General features: G+C 45.3%; 1 protein-coding gene across 2 annotated transcripts in view; it reads right to left on the bottom strand.

The window, feature by feature from the left end:
* Positions 1 to 697: 697 nt before the first annotated feature.
* AGA (aspartylglucosaminidase) overlaps positions 698 to 18999 on the bottom strand; it is a 284566-nt gene continuing 266264 nt past the window's right edge. For both annotated transcript variants that reach the window (XM_086949806.1, XM_086949807.1), the window contains exon 9: positions 698 to 1418. In XM_086949806.1, coding sequence (XP_086805932.1) covers positions 1318 to 1418 — 101 coding nt within the window. In that variant the 3' untranslated portion in view covers positions 698 to 1317. The remainder of the gene's footprint in view (positions 1419 to 18999) is intronic.

Below are 18999 nucleotides of genomic sequence, written 5' to 3'. Positions count from 1 at the left end.
GCTACTAGATACCTTCAGCTGATTGTCACAAAACAGAGTGGGTAGAGCACGAGCAGTCAGCTCCTAGTGAAGGGATTTTCCTTTATAGAGAGCTCCATTTTCTGATGCTGGTTTGCTGCAGGCTTTACAACAACGTCTCACCAGCAGCAGGAATACTTACTTCCTGAGCATAAGTTCAGATTCAACTCTTCCGCAACTGCGCTGTCTGCAGGGGAGGCTGTCTAGTTAGAGGGCCTTTGTCATGCCAAGATTCAGCACAGCAATGTCATTACAGGCTTTAATGCTGCCTCTCTTGCTGCAGCACCCCAACTCCAGGTAACGTCATCCAGTAAGAAATACCATATTTTGCCACTTTTCCAACACTAGGATTGAGCTTGGCTTCAGGTCTGTCACCTTTAACCAATCTGTAAGGACTCTTGCTCACTTCTCACATGGTCCAAACATCAACAAGTTGCTTATGGTGCAATGGGCAGCCCACATTAATTCTGAGGACACCATTCTGGCACAGCACAGCTCGCAATGTCATCTTGGTTGTGCATGATGGGCAGGATTTGGAAGCAAGTCTGATCGTGAGCTCTGTTAATATGCATCTGCCATCCTGACTGCTTCGTCCACACGCCTTACAAAATTCCAATCTTATATTGTGTTATCATTTTGTACAACCCATTTTCAAGTAAAAAAGGAGGGAAAAGCCTGGTGCCTTTAGCAGTTTTAATAATGTTTCTAGATCCGTGGCAACTACATTAGTTCGAACTATGGATCATTCATCATCAAATGAATTATTTTTCAGAACAATAAATTACTATTATAATGTTAATTGTACAGAGTATCAATTTACCCACTACAAACCTGCTATTAAATTATTACACATTCCCTGAGTAAAGGTGGCTAAAACATAATTACGTTATCGTGCTTGAGATCCGTCCACATCACTGACCTACCCCTCCTAAGTTTTCTCAGGCACAGTTGGGACCCAGCCAATAGCATTTACACGGAATTTGCTGCCTTTGTGGGGCATGTCAGCAACGTTCAAGTTGAACTTTCTTGATTTGATTGACTCCAATATAAAGAAGCCTTAAGTCATTTACAAAGAATGAACATCATTTTTGTACGGAATGCATGAGAAAATAGACTACAATTGATTAAACTCACAGCAGTTTCACTACCAGAACATTGAAAATTAGCATTAGCAAAGAAACAGTAAAAGTGGTATTTGAAGGAATACGAAGATATACAATTGGCAAATTTAAATTTGCTGTTCTCAAAAAACGCTAGTTTGCAATTGCCAAGACCCTGATAATTGGTATTTTTTCTTTCTTAAATGCAGTCCACCACTTTCTCTATTGCTTTATGAAGGGAAGAAGTGTAAACCATAAAATGAAACTGATTGAATCCTGGGGCTTTACTGCAGGCAGCACCTGAAATAAAGAAAATAAGAAAAAGGTATGGTCAACAACTTTTCTGAGAAGACTACAATGTATATTTTCGTAAGACTCCATCTTTAACACTACTACATCGGTGAATCACTTTCTTCTGCAATCTATTTAATCTGAAACTAGAAATATTCCGTTTTTTACTTAGAAGCAGAAAACCAATGTCTCCTTGATCATGTAGCATTCACATGATTTGTGCAGCACACTTATTAAGTCCTTTAAAGTGCAACTAAAAACTGCGCAATTTAAATTAGGAAAAGGGAAACCTGTAACTTATTATAAGTAAGGATTTCTTCTAACTTAAATCAAAGCCAGAACTCTGAAGTTAAGGACCAAATGAAAAATATGCATTCTATCCTAATAAACCGCACAGATTTAAAAATTATACTCTTCAAAGATCTAAAGATTGGTAATAAAAATAGAGCATTTTGTCTGTTCTCAAATTGCCTTGAAGCTGTGCAGCAGTCAATTTAAAGTGCCTGTGTGCACTTCCAGACAACATTGATCGTTTTGACCGACTCGGAATACAAAAAGAAGACTCATACTGCGTCAAGCCCACATTTTTACATTAGTTAATATCTTTTAACACAGCAATACCTAAACAAATTCATAAAACTAAACGCTTACTTGCCATAAAGATCGTAGTTACTAACTTAATAAACATCTAGTACAGACATACACAGAATGTTGCGGTAGAGCTAAACATACATGCAGACACACATGCAGCACTTTTCTGACACCCTGAACATCCCTCTACGCCCCCTCCCCCAACCCACCACCATAGTCAACACCTCATTGAATGAATTTCAAGGCTCTATAGCCCCAATGCAATGGTAAAAAATTATTATAACTGTTAATGTTTTTTAATTAATATCTGTAATGCACATATAATATCTGTTGAAACAATAATGTCATGTTGTCAAACTCCGACCGAACCTGAATCACCAAGGAGCATGGGGGAGCAGTCACAGGTTTGTCAGGGAGGCAGTGTGGGATGCTCGAACGTAGAGCTCAACAATCAACCCACAGACACTATCAAGTCGAGTCCAGAGCTTGCAATTGAAAGGAAGTACTTTAATCACACAGTTGTATGTAATGCTTCTCCAGTAATCATATACTTAATTAGGGTCTCCTGGTACTACTTCCTGTGGATGCTACACCCACCCCGCTTCCACAGTCTCCTCCCAGGGCTCTTCCCAGGTCCTGGGTCCCCTTGGTTGAAGGGCCATCAGAAGTAGTGTGAATTCGGCTCAGATGCATTCTCAATCAAGCGTCCCAGGGAAAGACATATGGGCATGCTTCGTTTAGAGATGTCCTCACCATTCACATCAGAGTCTGCAGTTTCACCCCTCAAACAACAGTGTTGAGGGAGTCTAATCAAAAGCTTCTGGCACACCAAAAGTCCTCATAGACTATCTAACGGAGCCCTGTCTCGACTCCCGTATACACCCGTTACAACGCATCTTTTACTCCGCACTACCATTACAACGCAACTTTTACAACGCATACCATTACAACGCATTGCGCTGGGGGGCGCTCTAGGATAGGGAATAAGTATAATTTACTATCCAACACCTTCCCTAGGGTCCACGGGGACTGGAGTTAGAATAGTAAATTATACTTACCACTATCCAGCACCTCAAAGCGCTATGCGTTGTAATGGTATGCGTTGTAATGGTCGCGTTGTAACGGTAGGTAGTTGTAATAGTATGCGTTGTAACATGGTACATCCCTCGACTCCCCATCACTTAATTGTCTGAAAAACCTCCCTTCAGCTGCAGGAATATAAGCGATATACTCCCACTGTGTTGGAAAACAGTCCTCAACCTCCACGTGTAAAAGACAAGGCCAGGGGTATCCAAAACAACCAAAGAGATATTCATCATTATGAACGGATTCTCACCACTTTCCTGGAAACAACCCAACCAGCCTACTGCTCCTCAGAAAAACCTTCAGCAGACCCTCTGACCTTGAACAACTACAGGCCCATTTCCCTTCTCCTCTAGCCAGCCAGGTTCCTGTAGAATCTCATCACCACCACACTGGCCAATTAACTCAGTATGAATAACTGCCTGGATATTCTCTGTAGCCTGGCTCATTCAAAAGCTACATATATAACCAAACTAACATGTTAAATGTTAAATGTTGTATACTTGTAAAGCGCACAGCTGCCCCAGCAAAGGGGCGTCCCGGCGCTGTATACCGCTGGGGAACCCATCCTGGCTTTCCCTGTGAGATGGTCCCTCCTGGGCATCTCCAAGGTGAAGACAAGCATCCCCGGTGCTGATGGGGCCATTAGTAGAGATTAAGCAAGCTATTGCCCAGAGTTGCTGAGTGGGATCCATGGTTGAAGTAGGCACCGAGATGAGAATTATCGAGTCCGCTGACCATGGCCCAAGACCCTGCCGCGCCGGGAATCGAACCCTGGTCCCGGGTCGACCTCTGCTTCCGGGTCTGCCGCCTCTAACCAGTGAGCCACACCACTCCACATGTAGTCAGGATGTCAGTGCAAGGTCCTGGGCAGGTGCATAGCAGCAGTAGTTTACACAGGTAGGCCAGTATGCCCCAACCCAAGTGACTCACATAAAAAATGTTTGGTCACACTTCTGATTCAGTTAACCACAAAATGCTGCTGCCACCCCTCTATATTCTAAACCCACGATAAGGAGAGGAGTCCACTGTCAACAATAAGGGCAAGTGTAGTGCGCCACTGCAGATCACAGGACAGATCCAAGACCTTTCATAGTCAGGAATACACTTAAGCATATGTTCAATAATATAGATTATTGAGACACCAGAGGCAAAGTAAAAAGTCAGGATACCAGATATACACACAGATGTTCACTCAGGGTAGGGGAACATGCTTGTATACCAAGCATGATGTACACCCGTATTCCAAAATGCCATCCTCATCCTAGTCTCTTCAAAATACTGTTAATTGTTACCACGCCCTTCTAAATACCTAAATACCAATCACCCAAGGCCTGCAAAACATTTTAGTTCAATACTTGCCAAATAAACTGTCACAATAAAGGTGGTGGTCTTCAAATGAGAACAAGTAAGTCGCCAGTGTTTAGCTAAGCACATTTTTAAATACTGGAATGAGAGGGTTAAAGGCCACAGGTTTAAACTGGCTGTTCCAACGTCTGTTTCCCTTTGACTCAACAGGTTCCCTGTAGTTTTTGGCTTAGATTGTGGGGAGGTGGGGGGGTGGGGCATAATCTGAGAAAAAACATGCTTCAAATCTAGTGCTTTCGGAAGACACCCTTTGTGTAAATTAATCTCCACATCCCACTCTACCCCTTACCCAAGGATTTGGCTAGTGACAGACATTGCAGGGCTTAGCATCACATTTAGTGACAACCGCAGCTAGGCTGGTAAGGCACCTCTATCCCCACTTCCAAGGGTCTCGGACTGGAGGGGCAACACTGGGCAGGTTAGGATTCACTGCATGCAGAGCCTAAGTGCTGAGTTCAAGAGAGTTGGAGCCTTTTCTGTCCCGGAGGCAGGATCAGGGGCCCAGCCAACTAGCACTTGGATTCACTCTGATGATCCTGGGTTCAAGATGCATGTCCGGTCCTTCTCACGCAGGCAGCAGAGTAGCAGGCCTTCTTGCAGCAGAGCAGCACAGCAGTTCGTCTGTGTATTTCACATGTCCAGAGGTGTACTGAAGAGTCAGAGATTCCAATATTTATACCTACTGCCAGATTTGACGTAAACGTTTCTGGAGGTCTCCACCCCAAGAAGTGCTTAAAATTTCTTGACTCCTTACCCTCACCACAGCTTGTCTAAAGGCACAATAGACTGGTGTGAAACCCTTTGTGAGTGTACTGAGGCAGAGTCTTTATGATTTGCAAGTGTGGTAGGTGACAGCTCCGATCCCCCTATCAAGTCAGAGATGGCCCATCCTGCCAACAATTATACCCACCTGTATGGATACAGGCTGCATGGACTAAATGGTTAGGACAACTTTGTAAAGGTGGCATTGTCAGAATTGTTACTTAAAATCCAACTTCACCATTAAAGAGGGTTTTAAACTACAATTCTTTAGACACAAAACTCAACATTCCTACTTAATCCCAATTGAAAGTTATCACTTATTAAATGTAATAGGGCACCCCAATGTTATCCTATGGGAGAGAAGCTCCTTGCAGTAGTGCAAATGATTTTAGGTTTTCGCTACCAGGACATGTAAAACTTAAAAGTACAGGCCCAACTTTTTAAATTGACTACCCCCAGCCCTTAAATAGAAAGTGTTGGCCTGGGAAAAGGTTTATTTTGCCAGGTCAAAATGGCAGTTCAAACCGCACATACAGGCTGCAATTGTAGGCCTGACAAATGTTTTTAAAGGGCTACTTAAGTGGGTGGCAGAATGAGTGTTGTAGGCCCACTTGAAGCTTTTAATTTACAGGAACTGGGTGCATGTATTACCACTTTACTAGGGACATAAAAGTACATTAAATATGCCAATTGGGGCTTAGTCAGTTTTACCATGTTTTTTTATATATTTCTTTTTATTGAAAAAGAAGAAGCAAAGCAAGGCATCATCAAAATACAAAAGTGCATAAACTGTACGAGGGCAGTGCGTCATTTCAGTAGACATTACAGAAGCAGCGCACTTATGGGGGAAGGGGGAGGAGAAGAGGGCGCAGCAGTGACATGAAAGCAATCAAGAACAATAAGTGTTCAGGGGGAAAGCGGGGCATCAAGGACTGCAGTCGCTGGTGGTACACATATGTCGCCTCTATATCGATTCCAGGGACCCCAGACCTTATGCCATTTTCGGGGGCGACCCAGAGCCAGATATACTGTTTTTGTCCCTGAACATGCACCAATCCATGTTTTCCATCCACACCTCAAGAGTAGGAGGCCTCTGGGACCCCCACAACTGTGCAATGTTCCGTTTGGCAATCATGGCCCCTAGGGTCACCCACTGGGTCTGTGCCACATTATGATCCGTGGGCTCCCAAACATTCAACAGGCAGCGCCTGGCCTCTGGCAAGAGAGCCACCCCTGTGACCTCCTGCATCACCTCGTGTATCCTACTCCAATAGTGAGTGACCTCCCGACACTCCCAGATGATGTGGAGGCACGTCCCCAGCTGTCCACAACCCCGTTGACACAGACCCTCCTCGGAAAAACTCATCCGGACCAGACAGGGACCCGTGACATAGACCCTATGCAATATCTTGAGCTGAACTAATCTAAGTCGTGCCGGAACCGCGACCTCCTTCGGTGAGGAGATCGCCGATTGCCAGTCCTCATTATCAAGCTCAAGGCCGTCACAGGTCCACTGATCTCGTAATTGCGACAGAAGGTCCGCCCTGTGGTTAATCCGTTTTTTATACACCATGGAGATGGTACTATCTGGCATATGGCCATCCAACACACGGCCCTCCAATGGGGTAGATTCCGGTATTTCCTCCCCTTCCGGGAAGACTGACATCAGTGCATGACGGACCTGTGCATAAAGGAAGTACTCCGTCCCTCCCAGTTCAAACTCAGTCTGCAAGGCCGCAAACGATTTCACTTGTCCCTTAACCCTGAGGTCTCCCACCTTGGAGATGCCAATGGGATCCCACTTGTCGAACCCCTTAGTGTTCCACAATTTACCAAACCTATCAGAGCCGAAAAGCGGGGTCGCCAAGGTCAAACGATTCTTCCACCGTAATGAACTATTAGCATCTTGCCAGATCCGTACGGCCGTTCTCGTCGGCCCCGTAAGAGTCTTTACCACAGATTTAGAATACAACGCTCAGTAATAATTGCCGCCGGGAAGTAGCCACCTATCCATGGCGAAACCAGGATTTAACTCAGTGCCATACATACCATGGTTGATGGCACCCAACTGAGACACCCAATAATATCTTTTAATGTCGGGGAGAGCAATGCCCCCATCATACCACGGGAGCGTTAACTTGGCAAGCGCAATACGAGGTCTGCCCTACAACAACAATTTCCTTTGCAGACCCTCAACTACACGAAAGTAACTAGCTGGAACAATATACAGTGTGTTCTGAAGGGCATATAGAAAACGAGGGAGAGACATCATCTTGAAAAGAGCCGCTCGCCCGAGCAGTGACAGCGGGAGCTTCCGCCAGCCCGCAACATCTTGCTTCAACCGACTCAGAGGAGGGAGAAGGTTCTTTTCATATCGAACCACGGGGTCCATCGAAACATAGATCCCAAGATATTTGAATTCCTCCTGCGCTATCTGGATGGGGCAGTTAGGCGGTAGGATCGGAGCATCACCACAAAGTACATAAAGCTAGGATTTGGCCTAGTTGATAACCAAGCCAGAGTTTCTACAGAAGGAAGCCAAAACATCACATAGCACTATCAGAGATTTCCTGGGAGAAGTCAAGTAAAGCAAGATGTCGTCCGTATATAACGAGATGCGATCTTCGAACTGTGGAGACCAATGAATACCCCTCATTGAGGGCTCCCAACGGATCCAAGCTGCGAGAGGCTCTAGGGCCAATGCGAACAAAAGAGGAGACAGCGGGCAACCCTGGCGAGTACCCCGTCCGAGACAAAATGGTGCCGAGACGCGTCCATTAACCACTATCTGGGCGAGAGGATCCGCATAGAGAAGCCGCACCCAGCCAATGAAATCCGATCCGAAGCCAAATTTAGCCAACTGAGGTAATATGAATTTTTATGGTAAATTGTGTCCCCTAACGTAGACCCCAACGGCTTCAAGTACATGTAAGTTCCCTCCACAACCAGCTATGAAGACGCAAATACATTTGCGTCCAACGTTAACATGTCCTCTTTCAGATCCACCATGAATGGGTCGATAATTCTGTTCCTAAGTATGCCTTGCCACCGTCTTTACATGGTGCACTTTCACGTTTTCCTGGCTCTGGCGAGCTAGGCCCTGATTTCTGCCATCGAGCCCTTTCTGCCTTCTGCCTCTGAAAGCTGCAGCCTGCCTCTGCATCCGTGACCCTTGCCTTACTCCCTGTGCGGCGAGCGGTGCCCGGCTCGGCCTGCTTGCCTGCCAAGACAATTCAGCCTTCAAGTTATCTGCTCCGCTCCTCGAAAATACATTCCTGTCTAGTGTTTTAGGTAAACATCCCCCCAGCTGCAGAGCAAAGGGCCCGGCCTTTCTGTCTCCGTGCAAGTAATTCATTGCTCCCGTTACCATGGTAGGCCCGTGGCCCCTCGCATTACACGTAGACACGTAGTCACATATGCATGCACTAGCAGTCAGTATAGAATAGCCTCTGCCCGAGAGACCTTTCCTTCTAGATAATACAGTTCCTCAAACACAAGATATTAGATATGATTTGGGTTCGGGTTGTTTTGACACTCCAGACTTCTGTCTCCCCATGTAGAGCTAAATGTCAAGTCCCCTTCACCCTCCAGTTCCACGTCAATCACACGTCATGCTGCTGCGCGCGCATCTCTGCCATATATTTCTGCTGACACTGCTGGATTCCTCTGTGGATCCACCCACCTATGGCACTTTCATGTGACGTTTTCTAGCACACACCTCCGTGTACGCCCTCGTGCACGCCTTCTGTTACGCACATGTGTTCTTATCTCTTTTCTCTCAGCTGTTACGCCTTCTGTATCCATCACCATTGTATGCATTTACTATATATATTGTACTCTGTTAATAAAGCATTGTCTATCCCTTCCTGAACCTTCGTGGTGATGGAACATGATACCTGGTTCGAACCAATTCCATTTTATGGAATAAAACCCTTATAAACTCAGATGCCACGGACTCTGCCTCTCATTTACGATTGAGTTATTTTATTGAACTTTACCGCATAGAAATTCCGCATAGGTAATATTTATTTTACCACATAATTGGCGCCCGAACAGGGACCCTCCCCCACCTTACGCGCCGGCGGTGCGTTGCAGGCCTAGCCCCCTGCCACAGCCGTGACGGACAACTACGCGTACCCGCAGGATTTCCTGTATCTCCCTCAGGCCAACGGAGGTGACTGAGGCTGCGATCGACACCCAGACGAGGCGGTGAGGAGTGCGGAGGATCCCGATCAGAGCCCAGCCGAGAGAGCAAGGTCCGAGGTGTTCAGAGGCCCACCAGTTCCGAAGTACCTACGTCACGAGTCGAGTCGAGTCGAGTTCAGTCCGGTCCAGTCCAGTGTCGAGTTTCCGAGGCCTTCCGTTCCGTGCTTCCCGGTGAGTACCGTTGCTGGGGACGCATCTAGACGGGTGCATTAATTTGTGTCCGGTCAAGACGGGTTTGGGTACAGAGACCCGGTCTGCACTGTTTTAGCAGTGTATCTGTACTGTTTAGCAGTATATCAAGTATTCAGCTATCAAGTTATTGTCCGTTCTGAAATGTTTTAATGTGTTTTAAATGTCGTGGTATGAATGATTGTCTGATCTTCATTACTGTGTTTTATTGTATTAGTTGTGTTCAAGTCCGAGTAAGTATCAAGTATCAAGGTTCAGAATGCCACTGTTTTCTAAACTGAGACAGATAGGAACTAGAAAAGGGATACTCGAGGAAGCTGTTCCCATCCCACCCAGGGACACTCCCGGTTATTTTATGTACCACAAGCACGGCCTAGACGCTGTATTATATCTCGACTTGTGGGTAGATTACACTAAGGATTTAGCAGAGAATCAGAGATGGCCCGCTACAGGGACATGGGATGCCGAGTGCATCATGAGAGTAGAAGAAGCGTTGTGGAAAAAGAAAGCCAGACAGTCACAGAAAGATGCCATTGAACTATGGCGTAAAGAATCACACAGACGGACAGAGAAAGCACTCAGAAAAGCAGAGAAAAGTAGAGAGGATTCTGAAAAAGCCAAAGAAAAAGAACTACTAGAAGAAGATGAACGAGTTAGAATGGAACAACACGATAGACGGAGTAATGCCATTATGACAGGATTGTATCCAGTCCTGGCCGAGGGCCTGCCTAAGGCGACCCCGGAAATACCGAAAGATCTGCCCCCTCCATTGGTTCCGACTAAATTACGTCACAGGACCGCAGCAGATATTTTCCTTTCTTCCTATTTAGACGACGTAGCCCCCGAATATACTAATGTACCACCCGCCGACCGTCTGGCCCCAGGTCCGCAAGCGCAGACCCCCCCTCCGCCACTTCCTGCACCCCCTATTAATCCGCTTAATCCTTTTGGGCCTGACACGATCCAGGTTCCAACCCAGTTACAGCAAGCACTGACCCTACAGACAGATGATGCTCAAGCCTCCGCCTCAGGAGGTGCATCAGGAGGTTACCATACCCCGCCACCAGTACCGCGATTAACTATTAGAGAACTAGCAATGCAACGTACTCCGAAACCAGTCACTATTGAAAAGCTTAAAGAGTATCTTACAGACTGTAGATATGATCCAAATCCAGGCAAAGACGGTTGCATGATATTAGCCTCAATACGTATAAGACGTGCTGCAAACTTTTTAGTTCTATTTCCAGGAATGACAAATTATCTAGACAGGATATATCGTTTTGTTCAGACTGGGTAGGGTCAGGAATGTATTCACGAGGCCATGGCATATCAGAAAGTAGACATTCAAAGTATGATTTTGAGATTCCTCATAAACTGTTTCATAAGAGAACGAGACCGGCCTGTTGTAAATAAAGGAGAGATGGAGATACTAACTACATGGGGTCAGAATATTGCAGACGGAAAACATGATAAACAGAAATGTATAGAGGCCATGTACAGAAAAATCCGTAAAGAAATATTAGTATTTCATGAAAGAGAGAGAGCTGAAAGTGAAGCAGATAATGACAAGAATAAATCCTCAGAGGAGGATGAGCTAGAAGAAAATACAGGCATGGTGGCCTACGTAGGAAAGGGTAGACCTTTTAATAAAACGATACGTCCAGAAAGCAAGAGACTTTTTCACTCTGCTATGTCAAATCCGAAGACTCCTGAACATCTATTTCAGGCTACCGATAAAGTACTTCAAGAACGAATGGGGTATCATGTACTCAATTCCATGGATGAACAAGAATTAGCCAGGTCAGCAGTACAATGGGCTGACAATTCCGATAGATATAATGATGACGCATTAGCACAAACATTTTTGAATCTTTCCCCAGACGAACAGCGACTAGCTGGTATGTACATGATACAACACCTCCTTACGTTGTATAAGAGCCAACATTCTGATCCAGGTCCCCTACCTGATGTACTAATAGAGTTACTAACAAATAAATGGAGAGGCCTAGGTACCGATTTAATTAAAGTAATTTTAGAACATCGACACAGATATAGTGCCTTCCTGAATCCACAGTTTGTTTCTGCTCCACCCCCAAAAAGAAAAATGTTTTACATAGACAGACAGAATCCCTTACGAGAAGTGCACCCAGTCAGGAATGCTGATGATACCCTTACACGTGTATTTGTATACACACCCTTAACTAAAATGGAATTGTTAGAAATGAAGAAAATAGTGCCTAGTCATGATAAAGACCCTGCAGGTTTCCATCGTGAACTAAAAGACATGTTACTCATGGGAGATTATACCTATCCCGACATTATGAAAATATTGAAAGTACTACTGCCTGCTGGTATTTACGAGAAACTCAAAGAAAAAGAATGGGAGGTGGGAGACCAAAAGATTGATTGGGCTGCATTAGAAACAGAAGAAAATGGCCGAACCCCAGGTTTAGGTCTTGGGGATAAAACTAAAGCATTACCAGGATTATTAGTGCAAGTATTGCCCAGGTTGTTGGCAACTAAAAAGGAGGACTGGGATGCAATCTCAGCCTGCAAACAGAAATCCGACGAAGACACTAGTGATTTTTATTCCCGATTTGAGAAATGTTTCATTATTAATAGTGGCTTGAAAACAAGTAGCGAGTCTTACCCACACCTTTTTGTATCCAAATTAGTCGAGAATTCTCTGCCCCAAGTTAAGAATCGTGTATTGAAAGTCGAGAGCACATGGCAAGCAAACACGCCTTCCCAAATGTTACAGATGTTACAGTACCACCAGAACAGAATAAGGGAAGAACATGATCACGAACAAAGACGTATGAAAGACACAAAAATGAAAATGCTCGTTGCTCAGTCAGTTCCAGCTGACGGCCAGAAAAAGGGCATGACACAGTCGAATAATTCGGCAGCTCCTGTTAAAGGGACATGCAACTATTGTAAACAGCCAGGTTACTATGTAAACGATTGTGCAGTTCTGAAACACAATATATCTACAGGTAAAACTAAAGAGAGACCGCGTCCTCCTAGACAGGAACAGGTCCAACAACACGTTACACAGAATGTACAGCCTATGCATGCTCCACAACAGACAGTACAGACCGTAGCGGTACCACAGCCACAACCGATTGCCGCAACACAACATGCAACACAGCAGATGTACCAATATGCTCAAACAGATTATCCCGATTACCAGCGATACACATGAAACAGCCTAGAGAGGGAGGTTGGCTTGCCTCTTATTGAGGTTCCTGTAGATCAAGAGGGTCCTTATGTACATAGGTATTAGGAAAGGATAGAAAGTTTTTGATTGACACAGGGGCAAGCAGGACAACAATCAGTCACGACGACGTTCCAGGGGCACCCCTCTCAGGCTCACAGAATGTTTCCCTTGGATTTTCAGGAAAGCCTATTGTAAATGAAGTATCGAAACCAGTTCCCCTTTCAGTTGGTCCGTTGTCTCGCACTACAGATTTATTGCTCACGAAATCATGCCCAGAAAACTTATTAAGTATCAAGACGCTGAAAGCTCTAGGAGCTGTAATTTGTTGTTCTCCGGAAGGAGTAAGATTGTTTTTGCGTGACTTTAAGGGTCACTATGTGTTGAGAGATATTGATTCCAGATTACAGAATGTTCCTGCACATTTATGGGCACAAGGCCCCACTGATGTAGGTTGTATGCACATTACACCATACCGAGTTACACTGAAACAAGGTGTTGTTTTACCACGAATCCGACAATACAAGTTACCACCAGATGCTGTAGTGGCTTTACTGAAAATCATTGACGAGCTCATTGCACAAGGAGTGGTTGTAGAAACCGACTCGAATCTATGTAATTCCCCTATCATTCCGATTCTTAAACGCACTGATCCGAATGCCCCTCCAGTTTATCGATTAGTGATCGATTTGTGAGAATTGAATAAATGTATTGTACCGCAGTACCCTGTGGTTCCAGATATCTCTTCATTATTGACAGCTATTGACTCAGAGGCAACGTTCTTTACTGTAATGGATCTGAAGAACGCCTTCTTTAGTGTACCTATTGATCCGGAAAGCCAATATCTTTTCGGATTCTGTTTAAATGGCCGAAGTTTCAAATTTGCACGCGCACCTCAAGGATTCACAGAAAGCCCCAGCATCTATAGCTAAGCATTGAAAAGACAACTTGACAGTATTCACATGCCTGACAACACTGCCCTACTCCAGTACGTCGATGATCTATTGATCACACCCATAGTGAACCAGAATGTGAACAAGCATCACTGACAGTTTTGTATTTCCTGGCTGACAAGGGACACAAGGTGTCTCCTTCGAAGCTGCAATTCTGTGTTCAGCAAGTGGTATACCTTGGGCACTTGCTGTCCAAAGGGGGGAGACAGCTAACACCTGACCGTATCCAGTTAATTGTAAACATGTCACAACCCAAGACACAAAAGGAGGTACGGGCCTTTATAGGCCTCACTTCTTACTGTAGACAATGGATCCCTCAGTATGCATTTCTAGCCAAGCCACTCATACAGTTGACAACTCAGGAGGCAGCGTCTTCGACTGTCCTCCCTTGGACTCAGGAACATACACATGCTTTTGTAGACTTAAAGAAAGCCCTATGTCAAGCACCTGTTTTAGCGACACCATGTTACAGTAAACCTTTTACACTTTTTGTCACAGAACGCAAAGGTACAGCATTGTCAGTACTCGCCCAGGATCAAGCAGGTTCATACAAACCGTGTGCTTATTTCTCTAGTACATTAGATCCAGTAGCCCAGGCTTTGCCTGCGTGCTTGAAATCAGTAGCAGCAACAGCTCTAGCGATCAGACAAAGTGATTCCATAGTGTTAGGACACCAATTGACGGTACAAGTTCCACATTCCGTGGAAGTTCTTTTAAACAGGACACAGACTCAGCACTTGACTATAGCACGACTGACAGGTTATGAATTGACATTGTTTCAGCCACACATAGAAATCAGACGTTGCAATACATTGAATCCAGCTACACTCTTACCACTAAGTGAGACAGACCCTTTGGCACATGATTGTGTTGAAGTCATTACCATTACGACGAAACCCAGACAAGACTTGACGGACATTGCATTACCAGATCCAGACCGGACACTTTATGTGGATGGTTCATGTATGAGAACAAGTACAGGAGAGTTAGTGGCCGCATATGCAGTCACGAACGACACTGAAGTCATAGAAACGAATCGTATTGACACCCTGTCATCCCAAGCAGCAGAGCTCATCGCTCTGACTCAAGCCTGTATTCGAGCCAAGGATAAGAGAGTTAACATATATACAGATTCACGTTATGCATTCGGAGTTGTACACGACTTCGGCGTACTCTGGCGAGAAAGAGGTTTCTTGACCTCTCACGGAGCCAAGATCCAACACGGTCCCCTCATCCAAGCTCTGTTAGAAGCAATACATTTGCCTACAGCCATATCCATCATGAAGTGCAAAGCACATACGAAAGTTACAGATACCATTTCCCAGGGTAACGACCTGGCAGATCGAACAGCCAAGCATACAGCTCAGACTCAGACTCACGCAACTGACCTGACAAAGACAGTAGTCCCGACACCGACACATTGCATGACAGTTAGGGATCCCGCCCTAGATGTAATTGACATACAGACACATGCTACACCAGACAAAATCAAGAAATGGATTGAACTAGGAGGGATCCAGACTGAACAGGGATGGATGACGAAGGGGAAAGCCACATGGTTTCTCCCCGACTCTATGGTTCAAGTTATCATCAACACAGTACATAGTCCTGCACATTTAGGAGAAAAAGCCATGTTAGACAGTATTCAAAACCTTTGGTTCAATAAGCATTTACGAGCAGCAGCAAAACAGAAAGTGCGTACTTGCATGATCTGTTGTCAGTTCAACCCAGGTAAAGGCATTCCCGTAGAGCAAGGTGGATTTCATCCTCCCGATCACCCATTTGAAGTCCTCCAGATGGATTATATCCAGATGGAACGTTGTCGAGGATTCAAATATGTCCTCGTAGTTGTATGTGCACTTTCCCGTTGGACAGAAGCATATCCAGTCCCTGATTACACTGCTCCGACCACTGCCAAGCAGCTGGTACGTGAATTCTTCCCCAGGTATGGTTTGCCCCGTATCGTATACTCAGATAATGGTCAGCCATTCTCGTCCGAGCTTATGAAGCAGGTATCACTCCTGCTAGGTTATCAGTGGAAGTTCCACTGTGTCCGACATCCCGAAGCAGCAGGTCTCGTAGAGAGACATAATCAGACCCTGAAAACACGCCTTGCAAAAATATGTAGAGAGAAGGGAGTTGATTGGATCGTAGCTTTACCAGTTGCACTCTTTTACATGAGAATGATAGCACATTCAAGAACAGGGCGATCCCCGTATGAGGTGGTCTTTGGTAGGCCACCGAATATGTGGGGGACGCCTCTGCCTCGTAAGATCACAGATGTTGACTGTAATATGCTGACCTTGCCTCCTTGATGTCTGCACTACAATCATGTCGTTCACAGGTAGCAGCAGCCTTTCCTGACAACACCGAGGTGAAGCCACACGAGATCGTTCCGGGGGACCTGGTGTTCGTAAGGAATTTTGACAGGAGGAGTCCGCTGGAGCCCCGCTGGCAGGAGCCGAAGCTTGTGTTATTGACAACAAGGACAGCAGTGAAGGTGGAGGGCCACAAGGGCTGGCTCCACTCGAGTCATGTGAAAAGACACTATGGACTGCCTACGAAACTAGACTCCCAGCCCTGCCCCCTTCCAGAGACTGATACTAAACTCTCCATGGTAGAGAAAACTCCTTCTCAAGAATTTCGTATGAAGTTGAGGTCTAGCAAGTCAGACAGTTTAATTGTTTAAGTCCTCCCCTAGGTGAAGCGGTTAGACAGGTTCCTGACATGTACAAGTTAGACTCCAATAGAGAGAGAGATAGACAGAAACAGATCAAGAAACATGAATATTGTAAATCTCTCCGCAGTCACTGCATTGTGACATTATTGATTATGTTTTTTCTGAGTCTTATGATTATTGCTGCAAGCATATTATTACACACGTACTTTCCTATTTTCACACGTGCACATTCTTCTTCAAATGACACTGCCGAGCATACTTTCAGTGAATTGCCCCCGCACGAGTTATCTTACCGACTTGCGCTGCGCAACAATACATTCATTAGTATGTTACATCATTCCCATCAGACCAACAATGCTACCAATTGTTGGATATGTGGCCGACTCCCTCCCTATCAGAAGTATAAGGGAGTTCTGCCCCTCTTTCCGTACCCGTTCACACACAATGGTTCATGTGGTGCATGGTTTAGTTTAATGAATTCTTTAGATTCTGATTCCGTAGTGTACCAGGGCAATTGGGTATGGGGAAATCTGAACACAGTTATGCACAAAGTATGTTTCCCTGACAAGGAGGGTCTTCCACAAAGGACAGGGACCGATCTAGAAAACGAAGTATATGGATTAGGTAATTTTACGCTTAACCTCATGATTCTGAATGTCCAGTCCGAAGCCGAACCAGACTTGCCCGCTATGTCAGTATTACCAGTCAAAGGTGAATTATGTGTCAGGAAGAATGGTTCAGTACACCTGGGTCATAGTAAATGTACTACTGTGATCGAATTCAGTGATAAAGGCAAGTCTACATTCAAAGCTTCCCGTCATTCCTATTTCATTTGTGGTCATACAGCATATATACGTTTACCTCTAGATTGGGATGGTACCTGTTACATTGCATTCCTTCTGCCACCTGTTTTCCTAGCCCCTCCTGATTATCATAGGAACTCCCATCTAGTACACAATAGACCCAAGAGAGATCTCCCGATTGTCGACTATACTGAAACAGCATGGGAGCAGTATACAGACTTCAATAAAGGTTTCTTTCCCTATTTAGGTGCTGTCTTTAATAGTAAACTGATACGTAAATTAACAAGAACCCTTGAAGCAGTAGTGAATGAGACTACTTCCGCCCTAGGCAACCTAACAGAGGAACAGTCTGCTATGAGACTTGTTGTTCTTCAAAATCGTCTCGTTCTTGACGTCATCCTGGCCGATAGGGGCGGAGCTTGTAGAGTCATCGGATCGAGTTGCTGAGTATTCATTCCACAAAACGCACCATCAGTGTATAGAGCCATAACCCGTCTCCACAAGATTGCAAGTCAGATACACCAGAATCCAGGCACCTGGACTTGGTCCGGTTGGTTCTGGAGCGTGTTATCAGCCTGGGGATGGAAAGTCCTATCCTTCCTCGGAATAGCCCTTCTCATAGTATTCAGTTGTTGCCTATGTTTACAATGTGGGCCAGCGATTTGCGGCTTGTGCGCCACATCATGTATTCCTCATTCAAGTTCACGTTCCAAATCCCGCCTGAAAAAGGAAGAGCAAATGATGCTATATGAACAAATAGATGGATTAATGAAGATTGATATATCATGAAGGGTCCGTAGGGGACAAGGAGGGAATGAGGTAATATGAATTTTTATGGTAAATTGTGTCCCCTAACGTAGACCCCAACGGCTCCATGTACGTGCTTCAAGTACATGTAAGTTCCCTCCATAACCATCTATGAAGACGCAAATACATTTGCGTCCAACGTTAACATGTCCTCTTTCAGATCCACCATGAATGGGTAGATAATTCTGTTCCTAAGTATGCCTTGCCACCGTCTTTACATGGTGCACTTTCACGTTTTCCTGGCTCTGGCGAGCTAGGCCCTGATTTCTGCCATCGAGCCCTTTCTGCCTTCTGCCTCTGAAAGCTGCAGCCTGCCTCTGCATCCGTGACCCTTGCCTTACTCCCTGTGCGGCGAGCGGTGCCCGGCTCGGCCTGCTTGCCTGCCAAGACAATTCAGCCTTCAAGTTATCTGCTCCGCTCCTCGAAAATACATTCCTGTCTAGTGTTTTAGGTAAACATCCCCCCAGCTGCAGAGCAAAGGGCCCGGCCTTTCTGTCTCCGTGCAAGTAATTCATTGCTCCCGTTACCATGGTAGGCCCGTGGCCCCTCGCATTACACGTAGACACGTAGTCACATATGCATGCACTAGCAGTCAGTATAGAATAGCCTCTGCCCGAGAGACCTTTCCTTCTAGATAATACAGTTCCTCAAACACAAGATATTAGATATGATTTGGGTTCGGGTTGTTCTGACACTCCAGACTTCTGTCTCCCCATGTAGAGCTAAATGTCAAGTCCCCTTCACCCTCCAGTTCCACGTCAATCACACGTCATGCTGCTGCGCGCGCATCTCTGCCATATATTTCTGCTGACACTGCAGGATTCCTCTGTGGATCCACCCACCTATGGCACTTTCATGTGACGTTTTCTAGCACACACCTCCGTGTACGCCCTCGTGCACGCCTTCTGTTACGCACATGTGTTCTTATCTC

This window comes from Lissotriton vulgaris, unplaced genomic scaffold, assembly GCF_964263255.1.
Source record: "Lissotriton vulgaris unplaced genomic scaffold, aLisVul1.2 SCAFFOLD_884, whole genome shotgun sequence".
In the NCBI taxonomy this organism is placed as follows: domain Eukaryota; kingdom Metazoa; phylum Chordata; class Amphibia; order Caudata; family Salamandridae; genus Lissotriton; species Lissotriton vulgaris.
The sequence above is the reverse complement of the archived record's forward strand: the minus strand, read 5'-3'. Positions and strand labels throughout refer to the sequence as shown.